Below are 16,856 nucleotides of genomic sequence, written 5' to 3' on the forward strand. Positions count from 1 at the left end.
GCTAGAAAGCGTCCTCTGCACGATAACCTGAAGGCCAATTATCCACCACTCATTAAATTTTATCCAACTGGCTTAGCTTGAAGGATTTTTATTTCCTTAATACACGGATTAGTTGTATCAGGGGGGCAACGATAAGGAAGACTACATAATTAATGTAGTTCACTGGAGCGTACTGCAAAAGTATCTAAACAGGGAGGGGTGGGAGGGGGGGGTGATTAAACCATTTGTTACTCTAAAGATCGTATGTGTGTGTGTGTGGGGGGGGGTGTATTTGGCCTTGCACAGTACATCATTATAATTTGCAATACTCGGCTTTAATTTTTTTTTCAACAGCATCAGGCTGGCAAAGGGTGTAAGAATATACAGGTTAAAGAAACAGAATAATACAGGCTATATTGTAAGCTGAAATAATGAGATAAACTTGTGTTGCGAGAAACGCTAGGAAGTACTGAGTAACAATTAATATTATGACTACAAAGCATGCAAGCACCATATAACCTATAGACAAGATATATTCTTTCCCAAGCAGCAAAAGTAGTATGTACAATCAGTCATAATCTGTACTTACCACAAGCAGCATGACGTGCATAATAAAACAGATTAAATCAATGTGTTTAAAGCATGAACATATGATTTATTATATATCAGGTTAAAACAGTTTCACGGCGTATATCAATAGGCTGTTACGCATATTTTATTGTTTTGTTGATTCATAATATTTTACTTATTTCTGTGGTAATTATTGCAAATTACACACCAAACTGGATTATGAGACGCATTCCACTGTTCGAGTTTTGTTCTGTCATTTCGTAAGGTGTTCCAGAAGCAAGAATTAAAGGAATTACAACTGTGTATGAGTTTTAGAGTGATCAGGTGTGTGTACTTATTTTTAGTAAGTTAATATATTGTAGATTCAGGAGATGACGTGATCGATTGGTCTGTGTTTGGGCAGTGGCGGCTGGGTCCATTTTTTTAACGGCGTTGTCAGTAAAGATGGACGGGAAGTCGGACGGGGACGCTAAACTGGTTATCTGTTTTCTAATTGTTGATAACAGTAGCTAGTGACGAAAGGTTGAATCTGAATGGATAGCCAACTAATCAGTGAGAACTAAATTACAACTCAAAATAAATGTTTCCGTTTGCGAGAAATTAAAACGACATTTGAATTTAAAGAGTGAAACCACTAAACGCTGTTGTACTGTAGCTTTAACACATTATATCATCTCTACCATCAGAAATTTTACTTATCCTACAGGTTATACTGTCAGTGTCTGCAGAATTTCAACTTTTCAAACACTCACGATGTGTTGGTTTGAAGAAGTTAAGTATTTTATGTCGTTGGGTTTACAAAGGCCATAACGCTGATTAGAAATAACAGTATGAGGAATATGGAGTTGTGTTTGTATTATGAAGGAATTTAGTAACCCTTCAGGGAATTTGTAGAACACGCCCACGATATACCCCTTGTGATAGAATAACTCTGAATAAGTAAAAGACAATCTCCTCGAATGTCTTATGGTATTAGGACTACAACACACCTCTCACACCTGGGATGGAGAAATTGACATATAACTCAAATATTAGAACACGTCTTCCACACCTTATGGTAAATTCAATGGAGCATGGTTTAATTAATTAGTAGAAAGCACCCGCTTTTCCTTTGTAGTAGAATAATTAGCGTGTGAGTTAATGGTTAAACGGCCTGGTAGTAAAGTAATGATCGCAGGTGTTAATTAGTTAAAGGCGTCCACTACCCCCTTGTATAATACCTGGTCGGTGCACCAGTACCAGATGGAACCGATGGTGAGGCCGAATAAGATCCCGGGCCAAGGCAAGTCAGACCCTACCAGAGGACGGAACAGGTTCAAGGCATAGGGCGGCGGCTGGCTGTTGGGGCACGTTTGGTTGTTGGCATCGTAGGTAACCTTTGATGGTATGGCAGTGAAGTAGTCCGTTACTAACCGGTTGTAGCCGCCCACTTCATAAATAGCTGCAGGAGATTCCATAATCAATCAGTCTCTCGCTTACGGCTCGAGCGTTGTTTGTCATTTACTGAGGCAGTGAGTCAATAACGAGAGATGTGGCAGTCAATCACCCATTCACTTCCTACTTGGGTGTTGCACTACAGAAATGAACAGAAGTTAGCGAGAAATGTGTCGTTCACTCATTCCCCTTCATGCTTGTCATGTTGTTTTGCACGAAAGGCCCTGAATGAGCTGACTCACCAGTTCCCGAGTTAGCAAGAAATTCGATTGTCATTCAATCACTCACTGCTTGGTTGTTATTAGTTACTTACTACAGCAGTAAATAGGAGTTAACTAGAGATATGACTCAGTAACTCTCTTACTGCGTCGATGTACATTGTCACTGGGACAGGGTGTGAGTTAGCGAAAGATTAGTTACTCACCCTCTCACTGTGGGATCTTCTTTGTCAGTTACCGCAGCAGTTGATGCGAGTTAGAGGAGTAAGAAAGGCAGTGTGGGTCTCATGTTGTGTCAGATGTAATCAATTTATCTTTGCCGATTTTGTGAAGCAGATACAGAATCAGTGTTGGACAAGGTTCACAGCAAACTGACTGGTTGCACAATGGTTTAATCAAGCTGACTGGACATACAGTGAGGTACACCAAGCTGACTGGACAAACAGTGGGGTACACCAAGCTGACTGGACATACAGTGGGGTACACCAAGCTGACTGGACATACAGTGAGGTTCACCAAGCTGACAGGACATACAGTGGGATACAAAAAGCTGTCTGGACATGCATAAATTTAGCCGGAGGAGGTGACGATGAAACACTGGTTATTATTGCTAGAGGAGATATTAGCGTTGATGAATGGCTGAGGAAATATGTGTTTACAGCGCTCAAGAAAATCCTCTGCAAACATTGGTCTAACCTAACAGTAAAGAAACTAAGCAGTGATTACTGGTTACACTTGATAGTAACCAAAGTAATCATCAGTAATCATTGGTGATTCTTATCAACAATGACACCCATAACGTGTAAGCATAAATGATACGTGAAACTGGATTCCATAGGCCTGGAAAGGGTAGTGCAGATACAACACGTTCTTTCAAGCCTTTGATACACAGGGAGGCAGTACGGTTGGTATTGTACTCTACCGCCTTCACTTTCCCATTTCTAGGGTCAAGTACCCAATCACAGCTGGGTAAACCGGGGGATACACAGGGTCCGATCATAGTTAACAAAAAGTAAGCTAATCAGGCGTTTGAGAGCACTGATAATACCTAGCAATAAAGAAATTAATCTGTTTAAGTGTTGTCACGTGTGCCAGCCAACCAGCCACGGTGCTTCAAGATAGTGATAAATATTGTTTAAACTTCCTGTCTATTACATAGCCAGGGCATATACAAGCATTAGTCACCTGGTCAGTGCACCAGTACCAAATGCCGGAGATGGTGACGCCGAAGAGCATACCAGGCCAGGGTAAATCTGACTCCCCGGGCTTGGCAGACCTGAAGAGGTTCATGGCATAGGACGGCGGCTCCCCACAGTTAGTGCTGTTGTCAATGGAGTATCTGGTGCGGTTAGGGATGGCGTAGAAGTAATCCTGTACTAGGTTCTCGTAGCCCCCAACGGCGTGGAAGGCTTCAGGGATAAAGTTCAAGGTGTTAGTGGGTTAGTAAAAGTCAAGAACAAGATTTTAATATTTAACAGGTTATGACACCGACAGTCAAGGACAGTGATGTGGACAACACGGATATACTTTCTGGTGAAAGTGGATAAGCAAGATTTGTAAGTGGGTTTATAAAGTTATCTATATGCATTTGATAAAGGTTAATGTTATTCCAGTTACAATTTTAATGCCTTAATTATATTATATATTGCACATAGGGTTTTGTCGGTAGTACGAAGATGAATAATGCGGTTTTTTAGTTGTTAATCATATTGTATTTTACCTATTATGTGCTCTTATTAAATAGCCTCAGAGGACTGCTCGCCAGCATCACACAACTTAGTCCAGGCGCTCTCTCTTTCTCTTACAAGCACCTCTAGTATAAAAAAAAACACACACACACAAACGTAGTACTCACACATGCCCATAAGGATACAAGCGCCGACAACCATGAGGATAGTTTGCACAAAATCAGTCCAAATGACGGCCGTGAGTCCTCCAGTGATGGTGAAGATGGAAGCGATAGCCAGAAGAATCAAGATGCTGAGGTACATCCACTCAACGCTGTTCTTGTTCAACATCTGCTGGATGAACAGCGCCCCCGCGTACAAGTCAGCCTGTAACAAGGGTCAACAAGATTTTTCAGGGGTTAAATTGTAACAGTATATTGTAGTTCCAGGGAGGTGAAGTCGTACAACAAATATGTTTTTGAATTTCAGACTATAGGTAAGTCATCCTATACGTGTTAACGCTAAATGTTAATCTCTGAGCGTTGGTCAGCAAGTTTAAACTGGTATCGTGAGTCCGTGAAGTTTCTTGTAGATCGAGTCTAAAATAAGGTGTTTGCTAAGTTTTTTTTTGTAACACATCAACATGATTCAGAGTTTTTCGTCAGAAAATGGTGTGGACCTGTTCCCATAGCAGCCCTGTGTTGCATTATTAAAGACAGCATAAAAAACTACGGAGGCAGAGGCAAGTCTTGAGAATTTACGGGTATTTTGGTGAAGATTGAGAGGATGAGAGCGAGGCAGGAGAGGTAGACTCTGATCCTCTGACCTCCAAACCTCTCTCTGAGGTACTCTGGCATGGTGTATATTCCTGAACTCATGTACACAGGCACGAAAATCCATCCTAGTAGCATTAACACGAAGATGGCCTGTAAGTGTACAATACTGTGGTTACTCTTCTTCCCGTACAGTTACCCTCGTGCGCCACATGTCTAGTGTAGTTAAGTGTTCAGTATTAATGTTTTATATTAAACTGAACAGTTACCTACATCCCTTTAGCAATGAGAACCAGGCGGCTGAGAAAACCACAGTAAGTAAAACCATACGGTAATGGATTCATCAAAGATGTACAGTTATTATTTACCTTGTGTATCAGTAATGCGTTATGTAACTTGGCTCCAAGTGAAACATTTAATGCATATATTATGAAAATGATCTTGGAGGTAAAGTCTGTTATTATTTTCACAATAAATATATTATATAAGTATAGCTAGAAAAGCGAAGCGTGCAGTAACACTCACGTTCAATTCGAAAGCGCCGATGCCAATCCCTGAGGCGGCGCCCGACCCTGCCAGTCCTATAAAGTGACCTGACCCAATGTTGCTGGCGAACAGTAATGCTCCCACCTGGGGGATGATGACACATACAACTTGTGATTAAAATGTGACGGATGATAATACAAAGAGCGACATAAAAATATATTAAATACGAGATAAATATATGAGCAAAATAACAGCGCCAGACATTTGGGTCAATAACAAACATATACAGTAAAGCTATTTTTCAAAAACACAGAGTGATAATAAACATTAAAATAGAGATTAAATAAAATAAATAGTAGATGGAAACTGAGAGACCAGCAAAGAATCTGAATAAAAATAGGAGAGAAATACAAACTGACGGGCTAAACAGGACAGCTAAATACTTACGGGTATCCAGTGCATTTTGCGAGAGGCGAGGAAGTAGCCTGAGACGCTGCCCCGCTTGGTTTTCCATGACGACTGTGAAGAGATGGAATACAACTGTTGAGTGAGTGAGTAAGTGAATGAATGAATGTATGTCAGGGTTCAGTTATGGGATCCACTTTACAGTACGATTATCCACATTGATCGTCCCTAAATAAAGGCTAATCTGAATACATATACAGTACAAAGGGTGTTGGTGTCCTATGGTTTTGTCAGTACCTCAGGAGTTTAAGGTGATTTCCAGTCAATAATATTCTATGAAAATGGGACCAATAATTATCAGCGGTTACGGAACTATAAGTATTTGAATTTAAAGAGTGATTTGCACATCATTGTTTTATTGAATAAGTGCTACAAATGTATAGTTTAGTCTACAAGTGTTCAAAATGGTCGTCTTCATTTTGAACAAAGAACGACCTTGACGCTCCTGGTAGGGTTACTCGTTCACTGTTGCAACGAGCTACAAGGTGTATCCAAGCTGATGGCAGTTCATTTCTCCCGTTTAACAATGGAAATAGTATTGTTGCTGTGTTTCCTGACAGGAGTACTGGGCGCGGTGGTCCTATTTCCTACTTTGGTCACCAGATTGAAATATTCTTGGTTTTTATTCGTCAGGGAATTAAAAAAGCTTAGTTTATGCTACAAGTTCCAGTCAATTTGAAACTTTGTGCAACACTCCAGGAATTTTTGAGTACACATAAGAAAATCATGGGTGTGAGGTACTGAAGCAAGCAGTCAAGAAGTTCTGGTTTCTCAACAGTTTTTATTGTTTGTTTTTTCTCTTCCTTTGACTTAAGAATACACCCTGAGAAATGTAAAAGAAATTTATGAATCGTAGTTTTTTTTTTCCAGAATTTGATTTGTGTTAGGGTAGTGTTTTGTATTAATATCTAATATCAATAATAATAATAATAATAATAATAATAATAATAATAATAATAATAATAATAATAATAATAATAATAATAATAATAAAGTGTATTGAAAAATTATAGTCACCAAAAGCTTTCAATAGAAAAGGGAAAAGAGACTTTTAGTGAACATACAAATTATGTGTGTGTTTGTGTTTAAGGGGGGTGTTTTATGTGTATGTGTGGGGGGGTTGTTTGATTAGCGTTTTGTGTTTGTGTATGGACAGTATTAGTGCATCATCACTCCTGGTGGCCCACCAAAATGTGTTTACGAGTATGTTGCAGGTGTCTGTATACGTGGCCACACATCCCTCACCCTATTTACTCCTAGACACAATACCCCCGGTCAGGACCTTCGTGTGTATAAACTTCCTACACACCAATCTTGAGTTAGGTCACTGTTCAAGTCTTTGCAGGGTGCTCGCTCGCTGTGTTATCAGAGTACAGATCGGATCTCCTGAAGAATCTCCAGCCCAACTTATTTCACTTAAAGATTAACTACCCTAATGCTGACCATCTTAACAGTGTGTGGATAATTGGGTGTAATTCAAATGTAGATCTAACAAAGTGTGGCTGACTAAATTGTAGGCTTGGTTATGTCTAACAGTGAGTGGAGAAATTGATAATATTTGTTATAGTGTGTGTGTGTGTGTGTGTGTGTGTGTGTGTGTGTGTATAAGTCGATGGATGGGGTGTCAGGTTGGTGCTGACATTCAGACACCTCACGTACCGAGAAAGATAAGAATGTTTTCAATTGCCTAGTTCATACTATAGAAGTGCAGTGCTCATTTATGTCTAGCGTTAGCGGATGGCTGCCTCACTAGAGGTCAAAGCCTCAAGGGTCAAGTATAGAAAACAGTCAGTTAACTTTGGAGTAAGAATTGTGAACACTTTAGTTGTTAAAACACAAAGCTGAGTCAAGACCAGGCGTGCGTGTGTGTGTGTGTGTGTTGTGAAGCGATATGATGAAGTAACATTGCCAAGGGATAGACATGATAAGGAAACACTATGAACCTAAGAAGTAAAATTCAATGTATGATGATATGAAGAACGGCTGGTTCATGAAACTCGATGATTGTAGAGTATTTATGAAATTTGGTGTACTTTAAATGTGTAAAGCAGTGGAACAGTGTACAGTATATCAAACATAACCTGCGATTGTTCTCCAAAGAAGCTTGGTGAGTGCCTTAGCGTGTGGCCTGTGAGGTGCTAGCATAGCTCCATCCTGCGAGTGAACAAACCTTGTAATTTATAATTATGGTATAGTACTATAGACTATACTGTACAGTATGTATACGATGTCTATAGAATACAAGGTCTGTTCACGTGTAGGTGGGCGGAGCTAAACTGACATCACACTGACAAGCCACACTGAGGCGCACAGAGTGACCAAGCTTGTTTGGTGAACAATCACAATACCTGTACAGTAGACTTGGGTCGGGTGGACGACAGGCACGGAGCCTCTTTATTTACGGGGGGAACTAAGGGGAACAAAATACTAAGTGCAGTTCCTCCACCCGATTTGGTTTATACTTTAGGTATAAGTTTTTCCTGTAGAGACTTTTCGGTAAGGTAGTTGGTTGAATAGTACCACTTTCTCCTGATGGAGGAAGTTGTGACAGTACCAAGTGTGGGCTTCTTGTTCAGACATATTCAAGAGCCCATTTATGCCCAGTATTTTGCCAACAGTGTGTAACGATACTGACTGACAGTCCGATCAGGTAGTAAGCTGACAAGTGGAAAAGATGATAAATTAATATATCACCACCTGGGCTTAAATACTCTCTTACTATAACTGTGGGAAGATGTGTAATTGACTTGCTTAAGACACGACACAATATTTTTTTTAAGGCCGAAATTACGTTGAATATAATCACCAAGATTACCATCACTACAGTATATACGTTCTCTAATTATCATTTTTTTTCCTACTTGTCAGCTTATTAGCCGTTCGGGCGGTCGGGCTGAATTTTATTACGACATATTCTGGCCCAATGTTAGTGTCAAAACCGTAGTACCCAAAGATAACCTGTGATGTGTGGGATCTAACCCGGGACAACGTCTTGTCCTCAATTATGAGTCAAAAAAATATACGAACTGGTCTCTGGGGGTTTAAGATCCACCTCCTGGATTTTCAAGAGAAAGGTTCATTTGTTGACTTTTCCTTACATATGGAGATAATCAAACTCACCTAACTGCCGGAGTTAGAGCCAGATTACAAAATTGGCATAAAAATTACACCGAGACTCTTAAGTTAATCACACGTGTTCCCCTTTAGCAGCACCAGTCAGGAGGCAAAACAACGAACACCTGGTTTACTTACTATCAATCCTACAGCGAGGACAAACACGAAGTAGAGAACCAACACTAGGATGTCTGGCCATTTAATCTGCATTCCATCTTCAACACCCATCTTGTATAACTCCTTCACACGCTCGAGATGAAAACTTTGTACACGTGAGCACTACGGTCTCAACAACTCGGTGTCTCAACGGGCACTGACGCGTTATTCCATCACCCTTGCGTCTTTTATACCCGCGGACGAGATTGAGAGAGATACGACCATGGATACGACCCTATATATTTAACAGATTGATTATTATTTACTCAAGGTGTCATATCAGGGAGTTTCAAAGTGGCTACGATACTGTTTTTGGAGCTTGTGTAATGACTTGATTTGATTCACCAGAAACCGTGAACTCTATAATGTTAAATAATTCACTTTTGTTTGGGTGAGGATTGTGGCCCCAGACAAGGACATTTTTGTATGTGTTTAAAAGAACTTGTCAAGGTGTTGGGTTAATACTGACTATACACACGCACGCACGCACACACACACACACACACACACACACACACACACACACACACACACACCATTACCGTATTATCTCATAACCTGAAAATGACCCTACTATATAAAGTTACCTATAAAACATAACAAATTACCTAAACATCACCACAAACTCTAATAATAATATTTCTTTCCAGACCAACCATTAAAATTCCGTAATTAAATTAGATTAATCCGTATCTAACCCTGAGAAGAAAAAATAGATATCCATCATCTCGATTCAATTTATCAACAAAAAATTAATGACACTGACTTAAGTGTTCTATAACTTATTACTTTAGATATTTTGGGATGATTTCAGGTTACATAAACGTTACAGGTGTTTCAAAATTATGAAATCAAAGTATATAATAATCCAGCGGGTCTTACTATTTTTACTGTAGTTTTGGATAATTAGTATTTTTTAGATTTTTGTGATGTGTTTTGGAGGTTAAGGATTAAATTAAGGATCAGTGGAGGTTTAGGATTAAGTTAAGGATCAGTGGTTAAGGATTAAGTTAAGGATCAGTTGGAGGTTTAGGATTAAGTTAAGGATCAGTGGTTAAGGATTAAGATAAGGATCAGTTGGAGGTTTAGGATTAAGTTAAGGATCAGTGGTTTAGGATTAAATTAAGGATCAGTGGAGGTTTAGGATTAAGTTAAGGATCAGTGGTTAAGGATTAAGTTAAGGATCAGTTGGAGGTTTAGAATTAAGTTAAGGATCAGTGGTTTAGGATTAAATTAAGGATCAGTGGAGGTTTAGGATTAAGCTAAGGATTAGTGGTTAAGGATTAAGTTAAGGATCAGTGGTTTAGTATTAAGTTAAGGATCAAAAGTTTAGGATTACGTTAAGAATCAGTGGTTAAGGATTAAGTTAAGGATCAGTGGTTTAGGATTAAGTTAAGGACTAGTGGTTTAGGATTGCGTTTAGGATTAAGTTAAGGATCAGTGGTTTAGGATTAAGTTCAGGATTAAGTTAAGGATCAGTGGTTTAGGATTAAGTTAAGGATCAGTGATTTAGGATTAAGTTAAGGATCAGTGGTTTAGGATTTAGTTAAGGATCAGTGGTTTAGGATTAAGTTTAGGATTAAGTTAAGGATCAGTGGTTAAGGGTTAAGGATCAGTGTAGAGGTTTAGGATTAAGCTAAGGATCAGTGGTTAAGGATTAAGTTAAGGATCAGTGGTTTAGGATTTAGTTAAGGATCAGTGGTTTAGGATTAAGTTTAGGATTAAGTTTAGGATTAAGTTAAGGATCAGTGGTTTAGGATTAAGCTCAGGATTAAGTTAAGGATCAGTGGTTTAGGGTTAAGTTAAGGATCAGTGATTTAGGATTAAGTTTAGGATTAAGTTAAGGATCAGTGTAGAGGTTTAGGATTAAGCTAAGGATCAGTGGTTAAGGATTAAGTTAAGGATCAGTGGTTTAGGATTAAGTTAAGGATCAGTGGTTTAGGATTTAGTTAAGGATCAGTGGTTTATGATTAAGTTAAGGATCAGTGGTTTAGGATTTAGTTAAGGTTGTGGTTTAGGATTAAGTTAAGGATCAGTGGTTTAGGATTAAGTTAAGGATCAGTGGTTTAGGATTAAGTTAAGGATCAGTGGTTTAGGATTAAATTAAGGATCAGTGGTTTAGGATTAAGTTAAGAATCAGTGGTTTAGGATTAAGATAAGGATCAGTGATTTAGGATTTAGTTAAGGATTAGTGGTTTAGGATTAAGTTTAGGATTAAGTTAAGGATCAGTGGTTTAGGATTAAGTTAAGGATCAGTGGTTTAGGATTAAGTTAAGGATCAGTGGTTTAGGATTAAGATAAGGATCAGTGATTTAGGATTTAGTTAAGGATTAGTGGTTTAGGATTAAGTTTAGGATTAAGTTAAGGATCAGTGGTTAAGGGTTAAGGATCAGTGTAGAGGTTTAGGATTAAATTAAGGATCAGTGATTTAGGATTAAGTTGAGGATCAGCACAGAACTTAAACTATTCACCGATAAACTAAGGAAAAGTAATCAGAGACGTGACCGATCGCCCAAGCGGCTAACGAGCCGATCAGTGGTGAAGAGGATAAAAGTAAAAGCAAAAGTCGAGGATATGACGAAGTGTGTGTGTGTGTGTGTGTGTGTGCATAGTATAGACCCAACTGGCTCTCATTCACCCCTTCTCTTGTGTGTCGCTTCCCAATGCCTTATCTTGCACCCTCTCTCTCTCTCTCTCTCTCTCTCCCGTTATTCCTTTCCTGTTCTAGGGGTTCTCTCTTGATCCACTTCACACCAATATGGAAAGTAGATAGATAGATAGATTGATTATTATAGATAAATATAGATATAAATTGATAGATATCGTATTGTGAAGCATGCTAGTGGTGGTTATTATTATTATCATTACTGCCGTTAATTGGTTTAATATTAAAACGCTTTATTAGTGTTTTTTGTAATTACTATTATGAGCAGATGTTAACAGTGATTCATTCATTTTACCGGAAATCCTACTCCATACTTGACATTAAAACCATAAAAACAATGCATTTATTTCTTTATTGTGTTAAATGTGTTCATAACAAAAATCCTAATCTATATATATTGAAATTTACATATATTTTGGTCTCCGCACTTGTACAATAACACGAACATAGAACACGCTTATCGTCAGACAAACGCACATATACACAAAACTATTATATGACGTCCATATATATATATTTTTTTTTTTAATTGGTAAACCATACTCGTGACTACATCAATCAAGACCAAAGCCTTTTACAAGATCTTATCCACCTAAAACTGTGCAAGTCAGTTTATATTTCCTCCATACGATGCGTACTAACGATCATGTTTCCGAAAGATTGCTTCTCTGTATACCTAACGCTCTGTTGGTGGGATATAACAAACCCAATATATATAATTCTTGAGTTATAACGTAAATTATAGTGTAGCCTATATAGTGTCCCGTATAGTGTCGTATATGATATAGTGACTCACTCCTCCCCAACACGTATGAAAAAATACTCACAGCTCGTTGATGAAGATATAGAGGTTATCAGTAACAGTCAACGTACGTAATTGCTGAAGTGCCTTATCGTTATTCTTGTTACAAGTTCCTGTTGGCGCATTTCTCTTACATGAGAGTACTGTAGATGTTAGGCAAGACTAAGTGCGTCGTTTGAAGGAAGAGTAAGATGTTGTTGGATAGTAGTGCTTCGTGTATCTGTCAGGAGAGCAGTGAAAAGTTTGGAGCCTCTCTCTCTCTCTCTCTCTCTCTCTCTAATTGCCAGTGTGTAGTTCTTTCTCTCTCTCTCGATTGTGACTTTCTTTTTTGTTTTGAATGTTCGAATGTAAAAGGAAAAGTAAATTGAAAGTGACGAGAGGTGATAAAAAGTAAGCTAAATGAGTGGGATGAGATGAGAAAGATGAGTGGGATGGCAAGTGAGAAAAAAATGCGGGTGGGATAAGAAGTGAGACAAAAATATGAGTGGGATGGGACGTGAAAAAGTAAGTAAAGTCAATTTGACGAGAGGTGAAAATTGTAAGTAGAGTGAGTGGGGGTGAAAGGAGATAACAAGTAATTACAGTGAGTGGGGTAACAAGTAAAGTGAGTGGAGGTAGTAAATAAGTGAGGTGAGAGGGATTGGCGAATGTGTTTGCCGGTCATACACGCCCGTGATAGACACCACACGCAGCAAAACAACCTACATGGCCAAGTGTGTGTGTGTGTGTGTGTTTCCACGTATTCATATCCAAAGATAAGTTTGTTGATCAAAGTACATACAGCGACTTACGAAAGCTGATAAGAATTAATTTCCCGTAAATCCCATCATCCAACGAGATTATTTCCAACCTTTTCGTTTTCGTCGTCATTTACATCAATGCGACATCAACCTTCTTTTTCAGTTTGTTATATATATTCTGATTGCCTCTTTCCAGTTATGTTTTATATATTCTGGTTGTCTCTTTCCAGTTATGTTTGATATATTCTGATTGCTACATGAAATTCAACATTAATATATCAGAAAAATAAGTTCAGTGTTCCCCATACCGCGCAGCGTAACACAGGCATGTCATTTTCAACTAAACACAATACAAAATACAGTACTGTACTATATACGCAAGACCCAATAAACTTTGGTTTGCCTATTTTATTAAGTAATCATCAGGGCAATATTTTGAGCAAGGAAGATGAAATTTGGATACAGTATTGATCAAGTACTTTAGCATAAACTTTTATTTTAAGTTTCTGAGTCATATTGTACACCGGCTCCTATCCCTCCCTCTCCCCTCTCTCTCATTCCATCTCCAGGTGAAGTGCAGGGAGGTGTACAGTACATTTAACGCACCAGAATTGTTTATAAATTTAACCTGTTTTTTTTTCACACGCAAAGTACAAAGTATGTTTTTTTCTGTCTAGTAGTTTCTTATACCTTGTTAATTAAGAAGGTAATGACAGATTTCCTTTTTATCGCTAACTGATAATTAATAATTCTTTGAAACACAATCAGCCCCTAGCGTTTACCCGTATCTGCTTAAGCAATGTCATGAGAGACAGGTGATTAGTTATGAAGGTCTTATCTGCAAGACTTAGAGTGGATAGTAAAGTCGTCGTGTTTTTATCATTATAGTTGTTTGTTTGGTGTAAATGTGTGCTATGAAACTGCTAATTCTCGAAATTTTACAAATGCGTATCTTATGACAATAAGATCCCCAGGTTGATTTTATAATTATTTTTCTACTCGGGAAGTGTTGTACCTTTCAAAATATGAGGATGGCAACAATTGCTTATTTTCCCCATATTTCAAAAGCATTACATTGTGATGGACTATCCGAAGCTGGCGGATCACTTCAACAATACAATATTCTGTAGTTAACAGTATAGAAACTCACTCTCTTCTCTTGATGTAGCTTTATTTACTGTATTTTTTTTTTTTAGCTTTGAATGAGGAAAGGAACTCCCAAGCTACTAAGAATCTAACTATTAGATTCCAAAATGTCCCCAGTTCTAATGGACCCCAGGCCTAAACGATAAGTTAAGTTGGGATTCAGTAGGCTTGGGGTCCATTTAACTTGTAACTTTAGGACTGGGGCCCATCTGACTTGCAACCTTAGGACTGGGGCCCATTTAACCTGTAACCTTGGGACTGGTGCGTATTTGACCAGTCACCATGATAACACCTTTGTGCTGGAGTGTAGCAGTGTTCCCGGTGGAAGGATAATGACTGTATTTCATTACTTGCTGTTTAGACTGTTGTCATCTGTGTCTGTCAGCAATTTGATACTTGTAAGATATTATTTGAATTGATTATTTTCCACTCATTGAGGAAATGTCCGTGGAGTTGATTTCTCGTGGTTGTACCCAAAGTCTGTGGTTCTGTGTAGAAATCTTTGAGACACGAGCAGAGAAATCGTGCAGGAGAATATAATTTTGAAGTGTTTTGACTCAAGACTGTGTGGCCACGCTACATCCACATGGACACATCCGTATTCTTTGCGAAATAAATTTTTACCCCTTTCTCGAATTCATTTTATTTCGTCTATCATTTTTCACCATTTTTTAAATTTTTGGGCCGCTCGGTAAGTTGGTCTGTTCTCTTACGATGTTGTTCTGTCTAACCTGGTTTTAAACAGGAATTTTTAACGTGTTATCGCGCTAACCCGGTAAGATGACTTCATCAATGAGCTCATTTATTCACTTACATACTTTGGGTGCGAATAGCCTACAAACCTGAAACTTGCAAACAGTTCTTTTCACGTTATATTCCAAGTACACAGTAAAAAAAAAAGTATCGCCAAGGGGGGTCTGCTGACTTCCGTAATGATCCATACATCACCTGCTGTGCCGGGAGTGTTGGTATGCGTGTCTATATGGCCAAGGTTTTCCACCTACCTATATACTGTATACTATCTCAATAAAACTTTACTTGACTCTTATTCATAAAGTAATATCAAGGAACAAACTTGGTTAACTCCGGATACAAAGCGGTTGATATGAGCATCTCAACGCATGTCTGTTTATATAGTCATTCTATTTGTTGCAGGATGGTACTTTTTCATTTATCTCTGAGTAATGATCCGATCGTACCATTTATACGTAAACAATACGGTCTGGTTTATCACGAACGTCATTCGAGACTAAATAATGCACTTCCCGGAAGCGAGGCAGAATACCTTGTTTACTCTTGGAAATGGTGTAATAAAGGTTTGGCTCATGTGACGTCCCCCCTAACCTACAACATTGAGGGAAGGCAAAGTTGAACAAGTTAAAATAATGAGTGAATAATCTAGGGGTTGAAATACAGTACGTGGATGCAGCAAGTAAGGAGCACTCACACAAAAACACTTATCATGACAGACAAACTTAATGAAAGGGAAAAGATTGGAGTCATTTAATAACATTTATATTATTAAGTATTGATCAACACAGTTAATTAGGTACATTACACAACACAAGTAAAACACAAATATGCAATTATCAAAACACACCGAAATATTACCTGTATATTCTTACTTTAAACATTAAATACACATACTAAATACAACAACACAAAAACCTGATAAAAATGGCAGCTCAGCATGTCTAGGTTGCGATGGTCAAGCGCAAGAAACCACGGATTACCGCCGGAGTCCCCTACCAGCAAACCATCACAACACCACCAGCAGTAGTCCACCATAAAATTCTTCGTCCACATCCCGGGAGAAGAGGAACACCGTAGCAGTCTTCGACCGTAGACCGCAGAAAAGAGACTGAGGTTACCACTTACCAGGCAGATACGCTTGCTTCGATTCCTCGGTCTCATAGTCAGATGGGAAATTCTGATCGGTGTTCACTGGGGTCGAGTAGCTTCGTGAAGCAGTTTCTTCTCAGTTTGCCTATTCTGAGTAATTCAGTCAGGTCTTGACACTGAGGGTGGTATCACTTCTCACTGCCACGCAGGACAGAGGTTCATACACAAAAAAATACATCATATTCATTAACAGTATGTATATATATATATATATATATATATATATATATATATATATATATATATATATATATATATATATATATATATATATATATATATATATATATATATATACATAGAAGATCAGATTCATGTGGGTGATGTCACTGTTCACTGCCATGCAGGACAGAGGTTCGTACACAAAAAATACATCATATTCATTGACAGTATATATATCAGATTATGTGGGTAATGTCACTGTTCACTGCCATGCAGGACAGAGGTTCGTACACAAAGAAATACATCATATTCATTAGCATATATATATAGGTCAGAGTCATGTGGGTGATGTCACTGTTCGTCGCTATGCAAGACAGTGGTTTGTACACAAAGAATCATATTCATTGACAGTATATATATATATATATATATATATATATATATATATATATATATATATATATATATATATATATATATATATATATATATATATATATATATATATATATATATATATATATAGGTCAGAGTCATGTGGGTGATGTCACTGTTCGCTGCCATGCAAGACAGTGGT

The 16,856-nt window shown here is 38.2% G+C and overlaps 1 protein-coding gene across 3 annotated transcripts; it reads right to left on the reverse strand.

The window, feature by feature from the left end:
* Window positions 1–6: 6 nt before the first annotated feature.
* LOC121861712 (sodium/glucose cotransporter 1-like) lies at window positions 7–9,037 on the reverse strand. Of its 3 annotated transcripts, none has more exons than XM_042359635.1 (6): window positions 8,845–9,037; window positions 5,575–5,646; window positions 5,167–5,271; window positions 4,630–4,794; window positions 4,057–4,255; window positions 7–1,990 (listed from the first exon to the last, which is right to left on the reverse strand). In XM_042359635.1, the coding sequence occupies exons 1-6, from the start codon at window positions 8,932–8,934 to the stop codon at window positions 1,734–1,736; spliced, it is 888 nt and encodes a 295-aa protein (XP_042215569.1). In that variant the 5' UTR covers window positions 8,935–9,037; the 3' UTR covers window positions 7–1,733. The 3 variants fall into 3 exon arrangements, with proteins under 3 accessions (XP_042215569.1, XP_042215563.1, XP_042215574.1); XM_042359629.1 differs by having other exon boundaries at window positions 1,899–3,610; XM_042359640.1 differs by lacking the exon at window positions 4,630–4,794 and having other exon boundaries at window positions 1,899–3,610.
* Between the last annotated feature and the right edge of the window lie 7,819 nt (window positions 9,038–16,856).

Source organism: Homarus americanus, unplaced genomic scaffold (assembly GCF_018991925.1).
Source record: "Homarus americanus isolate GMGI-L3 unplaced genomic scaffold, GMGI_Hamer_2.0 scaffold40248, whole genome shotgun sequence".
NCBI classification, from domain to species: Eukaryota; Metazoa; Arthropoda; class Malacostraca; order Decapoda; family Nephropidae; genus Homarus; species Homarus americanus.